Below are 21182 nucleotides of genomic sequence, written 5' to 3' on the forward strand. Positions count from 1 at the left end.
ATTATGGGATGGATCCCTGGATATGGCAGTCTCTAGATCTTACATCTTCAATGGGAGGGTACTACTACAATAACTATGGCAAACTGGCTGACAGTGGGGCTAGAAAGATGGCTCAGTGGTTAAGGGCACTTGCTGTCTGGCAGAGGACCTGGATTTAGTTGGAAAATTAGTTTCATTGCAGAAAAGTGTGAGATACAATGAGGCCAGATTGGTTTCTGGTGTGGAAGGATGGAAAGTAAGGACACAAATGAATAACGCTGACTGGGCGGTGGTGACACACGCCTTTAAGCCCAGAACTTGGGAGGCAGAGGCAGTCTTATCTCTGAATTCAAGGCCAGCCTGTCCTGCAGAGTGAGTTCCAAGGGCTGCATAGAGAAACCCTGTCTCAAAAAAACCAAACCAAACAAACAAATAAATAACACTGTGCACATAAACTCAGTTTAGTTGTTTGGGGTCAAACTACCTTTTCTATGCCTTAATTCCATTATCTGGAAGATGAGAATGTGATAACATTAACATTATAGGTTTTTTGATAATTACATCTATCATAATAAAACATTTAGCACAGCACTTGCACATATTGAATGATCAATAAATATTAGATGGTGTGTGTGTGTGTACAAGGGTGCATGTGTAGGTGCATGTGCAAGTATATATGCATAATTGGGGAGGGCAAAGCTTGATATCGGTTGCCTTCCTCAATCTTTCTTCACCTTATTTATTTGACACATGGTCTCTCACTGAACCTGGAGCTCACCAAATCAATTAGAATGGCTGACCAGCAGGTTGCAGGGATCTCCCTGTCTCTGTTTTTCAGCTCTGGGATCGCAGATGCACACCATTCATCATGCCTGGCTTTTATGTACATGCCAGGGATCTGTCCTCAGGTCCTCATGCTTGCATAGAAAACACTACACACTGATCCATTTTTTCAATCCCAAGATGGTGTTAGTACTGATAGTATATGTAGACAGTAACCATGTGCCCAACACTTTAATGCAAATCCATAGGAATTATAGATTCCTAATTTACATAAGGTTCAGCTTAATGCAATGTGTATTTAAAATAAGCCATCTTATATAATGGGTCTTTGTTGCAAAGAATTGAAGTCATCTAACTTATTTAATGATGGGGATTTCAAGGCTTATTGATTTAGCTTGCTATGATAACACAAGGCATATGTTTTTATTGTGTCAACGTATCAATTCATTATTAGTATAAGACATATGTAAGTATATGTTTACATTAGTACAGAAATGCTAAGTTATCTAGGAATGACATGATGAATTACAGTGCTATAGGCAGAAGCACCAAAATCCAATTAGAAGAGGCTTAGCCTCTAAGATGTCAGATGATAGAAGAGGTTCCAGGATTGGCTAATTCGATCATTCAGTGATGTCATTAGAGACCCAAATTCCTTCCACGTCTGCACTCTCCCTTCTTCAGTAGCCTCACTAACAATCTGTCTCTAGCAATTAGACCCTGGTTCAAGATATGTATATAACATGATCATATATGTGTTTATCAAACCGTTGTTAGTAGCTATCTCTGGAATATACCATCATAGGACAAATATAACTTCTACTGTCTACATTTCTATAGTATTTAAATATTTTCATCAAGCATGAACAATAGTTTTAATGATCTGCCTCTTCCCAGACTTTCGCAACCCTATTCTTTCCGTATTTGTGGATTCTCACTATGTAGCCTAAGATGGCTTCCAACTTCTGCCTCTGCCTCACTAATTTTTTCTGTCCTCAGAAAAAACATAGTTCTACTGTGTGACTAGACATTTTGTAGAGACCTTCAAACTTTGGTGATAGACTTAAAATCTCCCGTTTCACAGCATAACAAATCCTTTGTGAAATGACACAAAGAGTATGATTTTCTAACCATCCCGTCCACTTCCCTTTTTCTTTTCTTTTCCCCCTTTTCTTTCATTCTTTCTTTTTTTTCTTTTTAAAGACAAGATCTAGCTGTGTGGCCTAGGCTGTCATCAAACTTGAGATCTTTTGCCCAGTGTTGGAGTTGCAGGCTTGTGCTACAACAGAGGATGCAAACATTTTAACTATATGATCTCTAATGTTTGTCTGATCATCAGCTTTGCACATTGGTGGCCACAAGCTCCAAATCAGTTCATGCTCCCCTGGTAGCAAACACATCATCTGCTTTCTAGCACTATTCTGTATTCAGTCTATCCAGCCGACACTCTTCCTGTTAAGGACTAATGTAAGCTGCCTTGACTCATCATTTGTGGAACCGGGCAGAGTGATCTTAAGCATAGCCCACAGCCCTTCCTTCAGGATTATCTAAGCATTTTATCTGTAGCAACTGGGATAGGAAATGGGTTAAGAATAGTGAAACTAGAATGTTTTCAAATTCATTAATTTTTTACATAGCCATGCACACTAGTTTTGGTTCTCCATCTATCTCTTTTATGTCTATGTATAGGATGAACTCAGACTCAAGGCCCTGCCCCAACTGCTAGAGTGCTGGGATTTACAGGTCACCATATCCAGCTGTGTTTTTGGGAAAACAAATCCAGACTTCCTTAATTTCTCCAGTGAAATATACTCCTTAGGAATGAATTTTAGCTAGCATGCACTCTAGCCCCTTCCCCCTCCACTTCCCTTAAACATCCTTAAGCACGCACATACATACTCTGCCCATCATTTCTTGGCACTTGTACTCTTGCTTCCTTCCAAGGAATTTCATCCTCCTAGATGAGGAGAAAAAGACATAGTGAGAATTTCCGCAAAAGACACTCAGGAAGTTTATCAATATCTCAGAAAATGGCTTCACTGCTGAGGACTGAACTTAGAGCCCGGTGCATGCTAAGCAAGCCTTCTTACCACTGAGCTTTATAACCCAGTTCTCTTTTGACTTCAATATCTTGTTCCACCTAAGAAAAAAACACAAAGCACTTTCCTTGCCAGCATCAACCAGCAGTGCTTTGCTTTGGGGGAAACTTGCTTCCAGAGTTCTTGCTTTCTCTGGAAGCAAGAAAATCTCTGGTTTTCCACAGTGGTACTGATAAAAGAAGCTGCTGATCAAATATTTGAGCTACATGTATGCAACGTAAAAGTCTTCCAGTTCTGTAAGCTCACTTTAGTCCTACTCACCACATGGGATTCCTTCCTTCCTTCCTTCCTCTCTCTCTCTCTCTTTTCTTTCCTTCTTTCTTTTTTTTTTCTTTTGGTTTTTTTGAGACAGGGTTTCTCTGTATAGCCCTGGCTGTCCTGGAACTCACTCTGTAGACCCAGAAATCCGCCTGCCTCTGCCTCCCAAGTGCTGGGATTAAAGGCGTGCACCACCACGTCCAGCTCGGGATTCCTTTCAGTTGTTTGGTCCTCTCATGATTTCCTGGGCAACATTTTCCAATAGGAAATTTAAGATCTTTGTCTCAACCTAAACTGTCTCTTCATCACCTATTTGGTGTCAACTAAAAGTATCTTTGAAAAAACTTGCGTAATGAGTTTAGAACAATTTGCCACCTCGCTCTCTCTCACTCACTCACACACACTAACATATAATGAAAACTCGGCCAATGCAAAGTTTTCTAAATAGAATATATACATATATATATATATATATATATATATATATATATATATCCATGTTACCACAGCTTTTCAATTAGATTATAAACATCACAAACATCAATGTTTCACACTATATATTGTGAACTGTCTAGTAATTTGAATTATGAAAACATGAGTGTTTGTAAGCTTTCTGTAAAGTACCATGGTCCTGGACATCCAGAAACTAGCAAATGGGCCAGTAAGATGACTCTGGAGGTAAAACCAGGCTTAACTGTGCATGCATATAATCTCAGCACTCAGAAAGCAGAAGGTAGATCTCTGTAAGTTCAAGGCCAGCCTGATCCCTTTAGTAAGTTTCAGGCTAGCTAGGGCTACATAGTGAGAACCTATCTCCAAAAATCTGTCTCTGCCTCTCTGTGTGTCTCTTTGTCTCTGTGTGTCTGTCTGTCTGTCTTCCTCTGTCTTCCTCTCTCTCTCTCTCTCTCTCTCTTATTAAAATCTCAGGCCGAAAACATGGCTAGAAAAGGCTGGCCCTCTGGCTAGAAGGTAAAGCTTGCTCAGAGTTGCATATCTGCTCATGTTCACCCCAAAGCTAATAAAGAGCGCTGCTGGATATAACCTGCTACTTGCTCCAGTCCTGTATTTACTGGAGTCATTTTTCTGCACTTAGAAATTTGAGTGTAGCTTATAAAACTCTCCATCATTTTAAACTCTTTTGGCATCAGCTCCTTTTCTTCTTTCCCTCTCTTCCTGGATGCACAACAGGTTAATATCCTTGCCTAAAATATAGGAAACATTTTCACTTTTCTGTGGCATATGCTACCAAATCTCTCACTCTACAAGGCCTAACTCAAATCAAATGTTACTTTAAGCCTTTCCCCTGTCTTCTACTCCTCTGCATGCTGACCTACTTTTGTGGTGCCCCCCCCCATTCTACTTTCTTTCCATTTGACATTTGTTTCTTGTCTCTTTTTGTTCTTTTTGTGTGTGTATTTTTGAAACATTTACTTTACTTTTTAAGTGTGTGTGTCTGTGTGTTTCTCTGTGTGTGTGTCTGTGTGTAAATACCCACGAGGTTCAGAAAACAGTGTTGAATCCCCTGGCTCTGAAGTTGCAGGCAGTTGTGAACCGCATATCCTGGGCACTGGGACCTGAACTCAGGTCTTCTGCAAGAGCAGTGTACACTCATAACTTCTGAGCTATCTCAGAAGAAACTATTTGCACTAGGTAAGACTTTATTTTCTCCACTCCAAATTAAAACAGCACAATAGGAGCAAAATTTGTTTCAGATGGGGTTCTATGTTTCTCCAGGGTTCTACTGTGTGTTATCTGGAAACTCCCATCCTCCTGTTTTAGGTGCTGGGTTGGTATTGCAGGTGTGCATCATCATGGCCAATAGTTCTTGCGTGTGTGTTTTTTTTTTTTTTTGTAGTATTTGCTTCCATCATTGATTTCCTAAAGGTTAAGATCTATAGCTTATTAGCTGCTGTTTTAATCTCTTCTCTTTCCTTCTGATAAGAAACACAACTCTTTAAATAAGGGTGTGACAAATACTAAAGTGTATGAGTTAGTCATACTTCTACAGTGGAGCTCTATGGTGAAACAGTGATGCCAATCTCCACATGTAACTTTTGTGGGAACTCAAAGGAGTTCCCTTTAAAAGAAAACCTTAGTGAGAAAGGATTTTTTTGTGTAGCCCCGAATGTCCTGGAACTCACTCTATAGACCAGGCTGGCCTCGAACATGAAGATCTGCTTGCCTCTGCTTCCTGAGTGCTGGAATTAAAGGGATGTGCCAACACATCTGGTGCCATGAGTAAGTTCTATGTATGACTATTGTGTTGTCATTTTTACACTCTCCACTGTGCTTCCAGCTTTGGTTAAAATACTATTAAGTGAACTCGTCTGCTCCTGAAAAAGTCATGTGGTAACATTTGAAAGCCTAGTAAAACAGAAAATCATCTCCTTCATAAACGGATGTGTTTATTTGACACACATTCATCTTCAATCTTTTTCTTGGCCACAGTATGCCTGTGATTTTCTACTTTGAGCCTTCAGCTGACCTCATCTTTCCAACCCACTTCCATCATCCCAAGGTCCCTTTTACATTAAGACCATAGACTGTTTTTTTACTACCTCCTTCCTTCACTTGAAACTTTCCCCACATATTGCAGCTACATTTTTCTGTAACCTTTCATAGCACACAGAACTCGTTCATTTTAAAGACCTTTAAGATTTAGGAATGCCAAGAAGCCTATACTTTGTTTTCTATTGAGAACAGAGGCCAAGTTCCAAAAATTACAATTCCATGTCAGCCACTTTTCATCTAATTTATTTTCTGCCAATTCCTCCCAGTACATTTTCAATACCTTAAGCTTTTCTGTGCCTTAGACATGGACCTGTACCTGAGTCGTTTTTCCCATTCATTGGAATACCTTCTGTACCCATTAAGAATTCCTACCTCAGGCTAGACTGTTGGTGTAGTGGTTAAGAGCACTTGTTTCTCTTGTAGACAGCTTGGATTCGATACCCAGCACCCACATGGGGGCTTGTAGCATCTGACCTTTAAGGGCACCAGGCACACATGTGGACTCATATGAACATGCAGGCAAAACACTCAGGCACATAAAATAATACAACAAATCTAACAGCAAAAAGGATTTCTGTCTGCTCTGTGAGGCGCTGGCACTTACCTGGGCTTTGTTGTTTGTTTTCTTTTCTTTTCTTTTTCCTAACTAGACGTTGATTTTCTCAAGGTCAGGAAGATAGCATATTTACTAGATTCCCAGGCCCTAGAAAAGTGCTGTAACACATAGTAGGTACTCATTAGGTATTTTTGAGCTGCTCCACTTAATATATGTTCTTAATATATATGCATATATAGATATACTTAATATAAAAATATATACATACATTGTCTATGTACTTAATATATGTTATTAAAATATAATGAGGCTGGGGGTAGAGCTCAGTAGAAGGACACATTCCTATCTTACACAAAACCTTAGGTTTGATTCCCCAGTACTACAAGATAAAATCAGCCTGTGAAAGCCAGATATGATAAATTCAGTACAGAGCATTTCAGGAAACAACCAGGCTTGTTATCTATTTTAGATAAATTCCGAGGGTAATTTAAGCTTTGTGTCCATACTTAGCTTTAAATCCCCTCATTGTTTCATTCTTCTCTTACACGGGCTTTCATAAGCTTTGAGACAAGACAAAAAAGGAGAAAGTAGCTCTGAAAAAGAGAAAGGACCTAGGCAACAAGTATCTTAGCAACGAAAAGGAAAATGTTGTAAACTACTTGAAAGTGTTTGCCTTAAGTCAACCCATATTATGAAAATTAGTTGTCACCAGCAACCTTCTAAGATATTTGATGAAATTATTCTGTTCATGTTTTCTTTGTATGCCAGGCAGCTTGGCTGCTGATTTAATAGCTGTTTGAGCTTTTTGCTCTGGTAACACCTCTCAATAAGCTTTAGTGCTGAGCTAAAACCAAAAGGAAAAGTGAGGTGACACTGAGAGCTAGTGTCTTAAGAAAGGAAACTTGATGATGGGTTGGATGTGGTAGTGTACTTGAGATCCCAGTATGCAGAAGTGGAGGGACTTAGCTGTATAAGGAGTTTGAGGCCAATCTGGTCTACATGAGACTCTGTCTCAAAAACAGATTAACTTCAGAGGGAAACAAAAAAAATTGTATTGATGTGTTGTCTCATGTTTCTTTTGTTAGCAATTGTAATTTTCTCTCTCTCTCTCTCTCTCTCTCTCTATATATATATATATATATATATATATATATATATATATATATACTTCTGAATAACACAATATTACAATATTTCAGTCAATAGCCAAAATTTTATTCATTTATTTTTGGTTTTGTTTTTTTGAGAAAGTTTCTCTGTGTAGGTCTAGCTATCTTGAAACTCTCTATATAGACCAGGCTGGCCTCAAACTCACAGAAATCCACGCGCCTCTGCCTCCTAAGTGGTGGCATTGAAGGCATGCACCACCATTGCCACGCCCCAAGTTTATTTTTGGAAGCTTTGAAGTTAACATATGCCATTGCTGCTGTACACTCAATAAGTATTTTAGATAGTATAACATTAACTTCATATTTCAATTTTTTTCAAATCAGGGTTTCTATGTATAGCCCTGGTTGTCCTGGAACTCACTTTGTAGACCAGGCTGGCCTTGAACTCAGAAATCTGCCTGCCTCTGCTTTCTGAGTGCTAGGATTAAAGATGTGTGCCACCACGGCCTGGCTCATGTTTTAAATTATTAATCAAAACATTACAATAAATCTGACTCTTATATTTTAATTTTTAGCTGTTTCTACCTTCCCGCAGTCGTACATCTGCCAACCGGATTTTCCAAATCAAACAGGTTAGAGAATTTTCAACATTAAGTTGCTCTTTTTAAATTAATTTGAGGGGGGATTTACTTATTTATTGGGGTGCATGTGTGCATGCATGTGTGTGTGTGTATGTGTGTGTGTCTGTGCCTCTGTGTGTGTATATGTATGTGTGTGCCATGACATGTATGTGGCTGTCAGAGGACACCATGTAGAACCTGATTCTTTCCTTCCTCTTTGTACTTCCTGACAAGCAAACAGGTCATCATCAGGAGGCTTGGAGGCAAGCATTTTCCCCACTGCACCATCTCACCAGCCCCACTACTGCTATTATTATTATTGTTATTATTATTATAGCTGTTTTTATAATTCTAAAAGCAGTCATAGCCAATTACATTTTTAATTCTAAGAATGACTTCCTAAAACAAAACAGATAAATTGCTAGGTGTAGTGACACATGCCAGAAATCTCAGGATCAGGAGTTCAAGATCTCTGTCAGCTACATAATGAGTTTGAGCCACCTTGAGCTATGTGGGGCATTCAGAGTCCACATTATAGACCATAATCTCTAAATTTATTTATTTGTTGTTTGGATTTGAACTCAAGGTTTTGTGGATGCTACGCCTACACTCTACCATAGAGTTATATACCTGGACCTTTTAATTCATTTAATCACACATACCATCAATAAAAACCTGAATGTACGCATCTTCAAAGTGCATAATAAACCATGTTTATTTATACATTTTGGATATATACCACTGTGCTAGTACATTGTATGAATCATCGACTGTATACAAAATGGGTCGTGCATGCCTGAAATTCCAATGTTCTGAATCAGAGGCAAGAAGATCAGGAGCTCAAGGCCAGCCTAAGAAACAAATCTTAGTTCAAAGTCACCCTGATCTACAGGAGACTTTGTTTCAATATGTTTCTCCTCTCCCCAAAAGAGAAATACTAAAGAATACAATAAACTAGAAATTCTACTTTTATAAATTCTTAAATATTATTAGTAATTGCTCAATACTGATAGTAAATGTGAATTTCTATTTATAATCTGTCATTTTCCCAATATTTGTTTCAACTCTACATTGCTAGCATTTATTTTCTACCCAAGGTAGGATTTTTTTTTTTATTCGTTTTGCAATGAGGCCTCACTGTGCTGCCTTGAGCTAGTCCTGAACTCCTAGGCTTGGGTAATCTACTGGTGCAAGCCTCTCTGGAGTAGCAGGTACTATAGAACCCTACTCATGCTAGGCATGCATTCTGCCACTGAACTATATACTTTGCTCCATTTTAAACATTTTTAAGAGTACAGTTAATAGTATTAAGTAATTCACAATGTTAGACAACCGTTTCTACTTCTAGAACTTTCTTATCATGCCTCAAAGAAACTATATATCCATTTAAACAAGTCTTATATTCTCACAAGCACCCCAGTCTGAGCCTGTAAGTTCTATTTTATTTTCTTGCTTTATGAATTTTGACTATTCTAGGTACTATATACATGGAATCATATAGTATTTGTCCTTGCTCTTTCTACTTATGCATAATGTTTTCAAGATTTGCCCATGTTGCAGTATATATTAGAACTTTCTTTTGAAGTACTGGTAGTTGAACCCCAGGCCCTTGTACATGCTAAGCAAGCACTCTGCTGCTGAGCTTCATGTCTAAGCCAAACCTTGATTTTTATATATAGCTGAATAATATTCTTTTGTATGGGCATAGCACATTTTGATCCTCATCTGCTTAAAGGACACTTGATTGCTCACCTCTGAATGAATGGTGCTGTTATGGATGTTGGTGTAAAAGTATTTTAGCCCTGATTTCTATCTCTTTTGGGACTTTTCTAGGGAATCAATCCCATTTTCATTACTGCCAATGGCATTCAAAGGTTATAGTCTCTCCACATTTTCACTAATACTCTTTACTTCTTTGTTAAATATTCTAAATGCCCCTCTTACAATTCTATATAAACAGGATCCTTTCCTCACTTATGTAATGCCTGGTTTAACTTTTATTACATTAATTAATTAATTAATTAGGCCTGTAGTTATATGATGGGGCATTCCGGGATGCAAATGTGGAGGTCAAAGGACCACTTAGCGGATGGTTCTCTCCTTCCATCCTATGGGTCCTTGGGATAAAACCAAGTCACCAGGCACCTTTGCCCACTGAACCATTTCGCCAGCCCTGTCATACATATTTTGAACCCCAATAGTTTGATTTAAATCATCTTTGAATCCCATCATTTTCTTAAACAAATCCATACTGCTAGGCATTTGGTATGCTATAGACTAAGGCCATCAAAGTACTTCTAGTAGAGAAAAGCATGTAATTGTGAATGTTGGTCTTCTCCTCCTTGACTGCTGCAAGGTAGAGTTTCTCATCCAATCAGCTTCTGTGCGTTTGGTATGTTGCACTGCATAAGTAGTAGACTACTGTTGTGGTAATTTGTAGGGTAGCAAAGAGTAGAGAGCCAGACGCTTATATATATATATAAAATGAAACAATGTAGCACTTCCATAGCCTGGAGAATAAAGGACATCTTAGTGAAAATTTGAAACTCTCAACCGAAATGCAATTTAGTAGATCAGTAGGAATTAGGCACTTGGTTTACCATTCTCTCTGTCCCTTCTAGGAAGAAGGGATGGATATAGCAAGCAGAGAAGCAATGCATGAGAGGTGAGCACTATGAGTTACTATTTTCACCATTTGTATATTCAGTTCCATCTTTTCCTTCAGATGGGCTGACTACAGTATTAATTTCTTTTTGTCTTCAGGGACATGCATACTGCATTGCAGATAAGTCGGAGTGTAGAAGAATGTCTAAATCTGGTACAGTATTCACATTTTCATTTTGTAGAAAATTTCCATTTTCACAAACATAATGTTGTGTTAACAGCACCCACATGGCAGTGCACAAGCTCCTGTCATGGACAGGACATGACTCTATCACCTTCTTCTGACCTCTCTGGGTTCCTGCACACATGTGCTGCACAGAAACTCACTCAGGCTTCCATATATACACAGCATATTAAAAGGTTATTTTAAAAGAAGCTGTATATGGTTTTACCACAAAAAAGTCATTATGTGAAAGATGGGTTGAAATAACATAGTTTTCTGACCCTAAACTATAGATGTAGCTGGGTGTTGCAAAGTGCCTCTATAGATGCAATCAACAGTGGGAAAGCAGAGACTAAGGGTTCTTTGAGCCTAGAAATAGCAGGCCAGTGGACAATATAGTAGGGGGGAGAGAGGGAGAAAGGGAGGAAAGAGACAGAGACAGAAAGATAGAGATCTGAGGACAGAGAGATACACAGAAGACAGAGAAAGATTTAGAGACAGATAGAGATACACAGAGAGACAGAGATAGAGAGAGGAGAGATATATTGAAAAATGGAAGCACAAAGACAATGAGACACAGAGAGGGACAGAGATAGAGAATATTGATTGAGGTTGATTCTTTTGTGGATCAGTGGACCAACTTGCTCTCTGTTCTGGCTAACCTAAGAAAAGTTTAGTTGTGGCCTGCCCTGGGTAGGTAAAGACAGGAAGATCAGGGGTTCAAGGTTATACTTGACTATAAGTTTGAAGCCAGCCTGGATACATGAGACCCTATTTTGTTCAGAAACTGTAGATTAGAGTGTTAAGGGGTAGATTTACTGGGCTTTATTCGATAATTTAGAATATTTCCACTAATATTTTGACATACAGCCTTTAATTTAAACATTTAGGTTATAGGGATATCCTTACTTTATGTTTTTAAAAGTCTATATACATTGCAGTTACTTCGTTGTGATTGTTACATGACTTTGACTCTTCTGTGAACATCTGTGACAAAACAAGAGTTAAGCTGAGATTTGAATAGGAGAGATTCTGGCTAATGCCAACTTCCAGCTTTAGGAGTCAGTAGATGAGGAAATATTCTGTTGGCAGAAGACATTTTCTTTTCCTTTCAGTGATGCCTCAGATGGGCACGTGGCCCTCATTTCAGAGTAGCTTTTAAAGACAGTGAGTTGTGTGTTGTTCAGGCCTAGGTCATAGAGTATAATCAGGCTTTTTTGGGGGGGTGGGGGAAGTAGCCACTGTATTGGAAGAATGATAACAGAAATTTAGAAAATAAACCAAAGTTTTCTTTAAGCTAAAAAGAGGAGCCACATGTAAGTGTGTCAGATAGGTTCAAGGACAGGGAATAATAATGTGGGTCACTGTGACTCCTGACCATTATGGTCATCTTTGTACAGCCACAAGAAGACAACAGCCTGTCCATATGTCCCTTGACTTTATCTAACTGAGGTCTGTGGGAACTGAAAACAAAACAAAGAAAACAAAAACAAAAACAAAAACAAAAACAAAAAACACCTGGAGTCTCCTTGGTCGTTCTCAGGCTTCACAGTAATTCACTTTGTAGATTCTGTTAGAGTTGTTTAATTGAGCAGATTCTAATTCCTTCAGGTGTTGGGATGAATGAACAAGAGAACCTGAATTTTGGGGGAGGGGGAACACATACTATACAAATATAACTTTACCCTAGTTTTGCAAAAGAATATGTTTTAAAATTCTGAGTTATGGGAGTAATTCTTTACAGGGAAGGACCAAAGACAGTTTAGCTATAACTAAGATATAAATGAAATATTAGGAATAAATATGTTTATTACCTTATAGTTTTCAATAGTATAGTAACAAATACAACCATAAGGAAAACATTAATTTAGAGCCTGAGTATATTGTATATATTTCTCAATATTGACTGTTCACAATGTCTTTCTGGGGCACTAGGTAAGCACCCCATAGTTCTCTCTTCCAAAAGATCAAGAGTGCCATAGCTTTATCTACATGAATCTTGCGCTCCACCCCCCCCCACACACACTTGCTTCAGAGCAAGACATCCTCACTGTAGTACTATGATCCGGTACTAAGTATCCCCCTGTTCATCCATAGCTATTGTTCCCTAGTACTTGATTAGTATGCAGCGAGTACTGCAACTGTACACTTTATTCTCTTATACACAGAATGACAATAACACCGTGAAGTCATCCGCTATGAGGAACATCAATCTAAATCCATTTTCTCCAGTGGCTTCTCTCCCCAAAAGACCTAGGAAGGTAAAAAAGGAGTGCCTAAAAGTCTGTTTCTTGTAATGTTGAAGTATATTAATAGTCACCCACTCAAGTGTTTTTTTTTTGTTTTTTTTTTTGGTTTTCCGAGACAGGATTTCTCTTTATAGCTCTGGCTGTCCTGGAGTTCACTTTGTAGACTAGGCTGGCCTCGAACTCAGAAATCTGCCTGCCTCTGCCTCCTGAGTGCTGGGATTAAAGGTGTGCGCCACCACGCCCCAGCCCCACTCAAGTCTTTAGGGGAATATATTTGACTATTATATATCTGAGTCTTTGTGATGTTTTCCTGCTGAGACTGCCTGTAATTTCAGAAAACTGCTGTAAACTTGAAAAGCTGAAGCCTGAGAATCTCAGATGTGAGGCCAGCTTGGGTTACAAAGTGAGACTGTTTCAAAAACAAACAGAAAATGACTCATGAAATGGTTTCACTTTCTTTTTCATTTCTTACATGCATCAAACTAAATCCAGCAGCTTTTAAATGTGTAATTAAATTAACTTTGGAATAATGTACATTTCTGTAACTATAACCATAGTAAAGCTATAGAGCAGTTCTCATGCTAATTTATTGTAGGATATTTGACCACAGTGTGAACCTCAAGATTGTGTTATTCATTGAAAAAAACCTTTTTCTAATTGTGGTGTGGCTCAGCACTTAACACACAGCTCTAATCCCTCTGGTTGGAATACACACACATGCTTAGTACACACCTTTAATCCCAAGAAATGAAGTTAGTTTGTAGAAGGAAGCACCATTGTTTGAAAGTGCTGTGTGTAATTGAGAGGCAGACAAAGTGACCAATCAGGGAAATATTTGACAGAATAGGATATGCCTAACTCATGAGAAGAGAAAGGAAAGGAAAACTACTTGAGGGTTAGTACAGAGAGAAGGAGACAGGCAGTTTTACTGGGACAGTTGTACAGAGACAGGTTTTAGAGAGAAAGAGAACAAGCTAGACACATGTGAAGTCAGAGCAAGGCAGAGAATGAGGAGACAGAAGGTTAGAACAGATTGCTAGAGTTAGTTTGAGGCCAAGTGGAGCAATTCAGTCAGAAGGTGAGAGAATCCAGACCGAATGAGTCAGCCTGGAAAGGAGTTTGAGCCAGAACAGCTGTGTTGACCAGCCAGCTAGAGACCAGAAAGTACTAGAAAGGGTGAGCTTATTCAGCAGTAAATCTCAGAGGCTGAAAACATTCTAGGCTTAGATAAGACTATACAGAGGCTAGAAGCTTCCAGAACTAAGCTTAGGTTAGTAGTCTGAGGCACTAAGCCTCTGAGACGACAATTACATCAGGAGAATAAAAGGTTCTTTACACTAATTGCCTTGGGGCGTTTTGTATTCAGTCTTCTCCCATCATGCCTGCATGCCCTAGGAAGCTACTGGTTTTTTTTTTTTTCTGAGAAAAATGTTGATTTTAAAATGTCTATTCCAATTTGGTTTTAACAATGATTTTTCTCCATCCTTACAAATGAGTGGGAATTACAGTGTTTGTCTTTGAGTCAAATTCACAGGCCCAGGTGACAATTTTAGTTTTTTTTTTGTTATTGTTTTTGCTTGTTATTCAAAGTCTTCTCTCTAGACTGGACTTGAACTTGTGGTGATCCTCCAGCCTCAGCCTCCCAAGTGCTGACTCATATATGGCCATTTATTTTTCTCTCTCTTTTGCAATGTTTTTATTTTTCTCTATCTCCCTCCCTCCCTCCCTCCCTCCCTCCCTTCCTTCCTTCTTTCTTCCTTTCTTCCTTTCTTCCTTTCTTTCCTAGAGCTAGAACTCAGGGCCTTTTGCTAGTAGTATACTAGTCCAGCAATCTACCAGTAATCTATACCGTTGGCCTTCATTGTACTTTTTATTTTGAGACAGCATGTTAATAAGTTACCCAGGGTGGCCTTGAACTCACTGTGTATGTCTGACTGGCCTTTCATTTCTCATCTCCTTGACTTGACCTCCTGAATAGTTAGGATTGTAGGGCTATTCAGGCTAAGTGGCAATGACAATGATCAATTTGAGTTTATGTTGTCTGAAAATACTAAATTACGTGTACAGTAAATTACTTTTGCAATGCTGGAGATAAAACCCAGGCTATTATGCAGGCAGGGCAATCACTGTATCACTGAATTTACCTCTGGCCCCCAAGTATTTCAGTGTCTTAAAAAAAAGTACAGTTCCAAGTTCTGTAAAAACAAAGAAGTTATTTCTCTTTAGTTAAATGAAAATGCCGTTTGTTTCCATTCATCATTTCAATTATACTGAAAAGAAGCATCAAGGGACCAACAACTTCTTAACCTTGGCTTGACCATGGTCTTTCTCTAACCGAATTTGAATTTGTTCTTAAGCATCAGCTATCAATATCTCTTTATTTATTTACTTTTAAAACAGGAACTCATATAGTTCAGGCTACCATCAAGTTCAGTATGTAGTGGGGAAAACCTTTAAATTCTGATCATCCAACCTCCATCTCTTAAATACTGGAATTACAGACATGCACTACCATATCTACTTTATACAGTGCTGGGGATCAAACCTGGAGCATTTACCATGCTGGCTAAATACTCTACCTACTTACTTATACCTCCCCACCCCCAGCTTTCTAAAGCACTTGAAAGAAAAATCCCTGGGGATCTGTAGCTTGGTAGAAGTAGTCTACTTAGTAGTAGTGGTTGCCTATCATGCACGAAATCACGAGTTCAATCCCTAGAATTGCAAGAACTTTTTCATCTTTTTTTTTAATCTTATTTCATGCTAATGTTTAGAGAAAGGCAACACAGAGATGTGATATTGTATAATATACATAGTTCCCATTAGTATATAGAGTTAATTATTTATAATGAATTGATTGATTTTGTTTAAAAGTTTTCTTGTAATAATTATGATGGTTTTATTTTTAGAATCCACACCACGAACATCTGACCTTTTAGCTCAAGTATCCTGGAAACATCAAAAAGTAATGATACCTTTACATTCTGGCAGATATAGCCTAAAATTGTGTTGTAAAATTATCTAATATTAAATGTTATTCATTTTTTGTTTTTATTTGGTTATTGTTTTTGTTCTTTTAGACTCTGGGTGGCCTGGAACCATTATGTAGACTAGGCTGACATCACACTCATGGAGATCCACCTGCCTTTGCCTCCCAAATGCTGAAATTAAAAGCCAACACACCTGGCTAAAAACTTACTTACTTTATTTATTTTAGATGTTTAATTTGGGGGAAGTTCATACATGAATACTATATTTACACACTTTCCATCCCTCCCTCTCATTATGCGCACGTGCATTTATCTGTGGCTGGGTGTATGCATGTGACTGCAGCCATCCTCAGAGGCAAGAAGAATATGTCAGATCTCTTGGAGCTGGAGTTACAGGTGGTGGTGAGCTGCCTGGTGTGTGTTTGAGGGCTCTTAGAAAGCTGAAGTCATTTGTATATTTAAAAGTATGGGATTGGGAAATGTAGATAATTTGGTAAAGTATCTGCCTAGTATGCAAGCAAGCTCTGAGTTCAATTCCTATCACTGCATAAACTAAATATGGTAGTGCACGCCTGGAGTCCCAACATAATGGAGGTAGAGGCAGGAAGATTAAAAGTTTAAGGTCATCTTTGCTATATGGAGACTTTAAAGCAATCCTAGGCTACAGATATAATAAATAAATAAACACATAAATACAGAAATAAAAGCTTAGGTTGGGGCTCAGTAGTGAAGTGCTTCTCTAGTGTGCTTCTGGCTCTGGCTTAATTAAATAAACAAACCAATAGTGTGCTTAAATTAGAGGTAATTTACCACACTGGAGTTGTTTTCCCTTTCCTACGGCTATACACAAAATATTGTATTACATGGTGACATTTTCTTAGAAATTTTTCCTTGGGTTTGATAGTGTGGCTGAGTTGTAGAATTCTGGCCCAGCATGCACGAGGCCCTGGGTTCAATCCTCAGCACTGCCTACAACTTTTTAATCATTCAGTTTTGGCATGAAAAAACTTGGGATTGGGAAATGTAGATAATTTGGTAAAGTATCTGCCTAGTATGCAAGCAAGCTCTGAGTTCAATTCCTATCACTGCATAAACTAAATATGGTAGTGCACGCCTGGAGTCCCAACATAATGGAGGTAGAGGCAGGAAGATTAAAGCCAACACACCTGGCTAAAAACATACCCCCAGTAACATACCCCCCCCCCAACACACACACACACACATATTGTATCTGGGTTTCAGCTATCAAGAAGACAACTGCCTTATTTGTTTGTGTATCCCTAAGGCAATTCCAAAGTGAATTCTCTGCATGCCACATAGTCTGTATGCTGTCAGACTCTCCCAGGCATATTCTATACAAATTTGATAAAAATTCATTCAATAATTAGTGATCAGACTCAATAGCAGGTAAGTTGAAATCTAATCTCATTCAAGTATTTTGGAATATTAACATTCACCTGGGAAACAACCTCTGTCATATATGGAGCCCATAAACACAAATGAAAGGTAGGGAATGATAGTATAAAAGTAAAAAAGAAGATTCTGGTCAGGAAAACTCTTCAAAAGATTGAGGGCTCTAGAAAGTTTGGGACTATGAGATAAAGATTAGTCTCTCAAGTGCGTGTGATAAGGAGCAATTCAGTTCTGTAGGATAATCAAGAGCTGACAAGGCTTCAATTGGCCAGTCCAAGACATTTGAAGATGCTAGACAGCTGTAAAATACCTTTAAACCAATACTAGGATTACCAAAGCATATTTTAAATTTTCTTTTATGAGGAATGCATTTTTGTTTTTCACGTTTTAATTTTAAGTGGAAAGTAGAAAATGAGCCTTTTTTTCTATAGCAGTCTAAGCATCATCTGGCAGGGGATGAAGTGCACTGTGCAAGCTGTGCTTTTACTGGAAGAAGGGCTAGTGAATCTGTCTCTTGGGCACTTTGGTTGTTGTGTTGCTGAGAATTGAACGTAGGGCCTTTCACATGCTAGGTAAATATTCTATCATGGAACTAGCCCTCCAGGCCTTCTTGGGTCATTTTTAAATCATAGCCCTAATCATTTATCATTCACATATACTCTACTTGAGCCTCAGTTTTTTCTCATGGGTAGATAGTATTATAAGAACATAAATTGCAAGCATCAATACTTACATCAAGATAATGACTGTAGCAATTCTGCCCTTACATATTACAACTAGGATTAAACCCAGGGCCTCAGCTGTACAAAGCAAGCATTCTGCCATGGTCAGATCCACAGCCTAGTAGTGCTGTTTTTTTCATAGGCAAATGTTTCTGGTCAGTATTTTGAAATGTGTTTATACAGTTTATTGCATGCTATACGAGAATTTATCTATTTAGCTGTAAACATATGTTTACAGCTAAGATGCTTACAAAACTTATTTAGAAAAATAAAGCTAAGTATAGTGACACATTTTATAATTCCAGAACTCAGGAAGGCAAAGTCAGAAGATTGCGTGGCCTACAGAGTGAGTTCAAGCTAGATTGGGCTACAGAGTGAGACCCAGTCTCAAAATAGATGGAATTTGGTTAATGCTAAAAATGGTAGTTTCTTAAAGATCACAAATAGAAACCATATAGGTAGTTTAAGGCAGCCACTCAAAACACTTGCCCAGTCCCAAACTCTATACATACAGTTAAAATGGCCATTCTGAAGCAATGGAGTCGTGCTTTACAATTTACATAGTCACTATCAAGTATCAACTAGAACAAACAAACAAACAAACAAACTATGTTGGAATTGAAACTTTAAAAACCAGCTTTGTATCCACTTTCATAATTCATGTATCCAGAGCTCACAGGTTTGATTCCTGTGTGTTTCCTTCACTTCACTGCAGTAACACTTTCTATGCTGAAAATCCAGCCATACACCTTTCAGGAGCCAAATACCTAGAAAATGTTTCACTTTCATTTTTGTGTTGGTTTGAAGCAAAGTCTCATGTAGCCCAGGCTGGCCTTCATGGTCCTCCTGTCTCCACCTCCCAATTGCTGTGATTACAGGTATGTTCCAACAAACTCCCGCTACCCCTTGGTTTTGCTTGTTTTATCTGATTTGTGTGATTGGAGGGAGCCAGAGTCCACGTTTTTGCACCTGCTAGGCAGTAACTTCTAAGCCACATTCTTAGTGCCTTCACTTGCTTTAAGAACTGAGATCTGGATTTACTTATAGGAACAAATCAATGAAATTATTAAACATAGAAGACCCTATATTTTAATGAAGTGTAATTGTTCAATTAACCACCCAGAAATATAATATTAAAATTGCATGCTTAGATCTGGAAGTGTAGCTCAGTGGAAAGGCACTTGCCTAGCATGCTGAGGACCTGTGCTTGATCTCCAGTACAGTAAAAAAAAAAAAAAAAAAAAAAAGGTTCTTAATGTCCATTTCTGTTTTAAATAATGCTTCCAGTAATTGCTAGTTTCCATGTAGGAAGGAAATGTCATCTATCAAAGCAATTATGAAAATCAATGTACTTAGTTATCCACAGATCCAAGGATTGCTTATTTTGCACAGGAATCTTTGGGTGTTTAATTTGTTGGGAAGGTGTAAATAGAGAAACAGCGAGATGAATAAAAGCTAATTGAATAGAATGAAAATCATAAGTAATTGGGGCTTCACTGAATTTGTGTTCAACTGATTAGCCCTGATCAACTTTACATTCTAATTAAGTGTGGGGGAAAAGAAAATGTCAACAAGGTGTAGCCTTTTACATTTGTATGAATTTTCTTTTGCTCGTCTTCATGACTGTTGCCTAACTTGATTACAGGTTTACTATATTAGGATTTTTTGAAACAAACAAAACCAAACCCAAAAAGAAAACCAAAAGGACCCCTCATATTTACAGGTGTTCATTAGTGGTTTTATGTTTTTTAAACCTCAATTATTTTCTTTTAAAAAATGTTAATGATTTTTTAAATAGGAAAACATCATGCTAAAATTTTTAAATATAAAGTAAATGCTATAAGTAATTTGAAGACAATATTAGCACTTTGAATGGTAGAAATGTACCATCATGAAATGAAACAGATGAAATAAAACATTGCTTAAAACATTAATGAAACATGTTTTATCTTTAAATATAATTGAATGATGAAAATCTGATGTAGGCCTGCCTGAGCAAATGACTGGGCAGTTGTTTTTGTTTGTTCATTGTTATTTGAGTCACCTTCTCACTGTGTTGTGATGGCCTTCAACTCACAGTGATCCACCTGTCTCAACATTCGAAGTGCTAGGATTCCAGGTATTAGCCACCAGGCCCCTGCTGTTAAGATTTGAAAACCAGTGACCCTGATACATGTTCATCTGTGATGCAACTGAATTTTGAAACTTTGAACCAAGGATTTTGCACAAACTAGGCAAGTCCTGTACCACTGAACTACATTTTCAGCCCTTTGAATATGTATGAGGTATGAAACATGATCATCCCCTGAAATGAGACAGGATTTTATAAATTGGTGAAGGACAAATGGACTAAAATATCTTCTTAGTTATTCAACTTCATTGCTTGCCATATATTTCATGCACCAATTATGAACGTATGAGGGACTCTTCAAGGACTGAGGTCTGCTTGCTGTGGTATTTCTTCCTGAAGCTGTAGGGAGCAATACACATAAAAGTTCACCTATACCATTGGCCAGTTAGCCCAAAAGAATTTTGTACTATAAAGGATGCTAAGTTCAAGTATAAAGACTAATGATGAAGGTAAATAATGGGCACTGACAAGCCGAGCTTGGTGGCATTTATCTGTACCTCCAGTACTTGGGAGATGAAAGCAGGAAGATTAAGAGTTCAAGACCATTATAAGACCTTATAAGTTTAAGGCCAGTCTAGACTACATGAGATCTTGTTTTGTAACACACAGATAGGATTGAAGGACAACCTGGGTAAGGTGTCTGTCATCCCATTGAATGCTAGGGCTTATCCAAACAATCTGGCTAGCTGGGTGTGTATACCCATCCTCCCTCACTCCTCCTATATGCCATTACTGAAACTATGTGCTTGGACAAAGAGTATGACGTTACCCTACAGAGGAGAATATGGTCTTTAATCATGAGTATACTAGCAGCTGTGCTCCCCACACAAATTCCACACACACACACACTGTCTTAGTCAGGGTTTCTATTCCTGCACAAACATCATGACCAAGAAGCAAGTTGGGGAGGAAAGGGTTTATTCGGCTTACACTTC

The 21182-nt window shown here is 38.2% G+C and overlaps 1 protein-coding gene across 4 annotated transcripts in view; it reads left to right on the top strand.

Moving 5' to 3' along the window:
* The window catches only part of LOC110286980 (protein FAM122A-like), a 60535-nt gene that overhangs the window by 12417 nt on the left and 26936 nt on the right, over positions 1 to 21182 (top strand). For 3 of the 4 annotated variants that reach the window (XM_021153671.1, XM_021153672.1, XM_021153669.1), the window contains exons 4-8: positions 7871 to 7927; positions 10537 to 10580; positions 10679 to 10733; positions 12911 to 13003; positions 15901 to 15956. In XM_021153671.1, coding sequence (XP_021009330.1) covers positions 7871 to 7927; positions 10537 to 10580; positions 10679 to 10733; positions 12911 to 13003; positions 15901 to 15930 — 279 coding nt within the window. In that variant the 3' untranslated portion in view covers positions 15931 to 15956. The remainder of the gene's footprint in view (positions 1 to 7870; positions 7928 to 10536; positions 10581 to 10678; positions 10734 to 12910; positions 13004 to 15900; positions 15957 to 21182) is intronic. The other variant, XM_021153670.1, reaches the window with a different exon arrangement.

Source organism: Mus caroli, chromosome X, assembly GCF_900094665.2.
Source record: "Mus caroli chromosome X, CAROLI_EIJ_v1.1, whole genome shotgun sequence".
NCBI classification, from domain to species: Eukaryota; Metazoa; Chordata; class Mammalia; order Rodentia; family Muridae; genus Mus; species Mus caroli.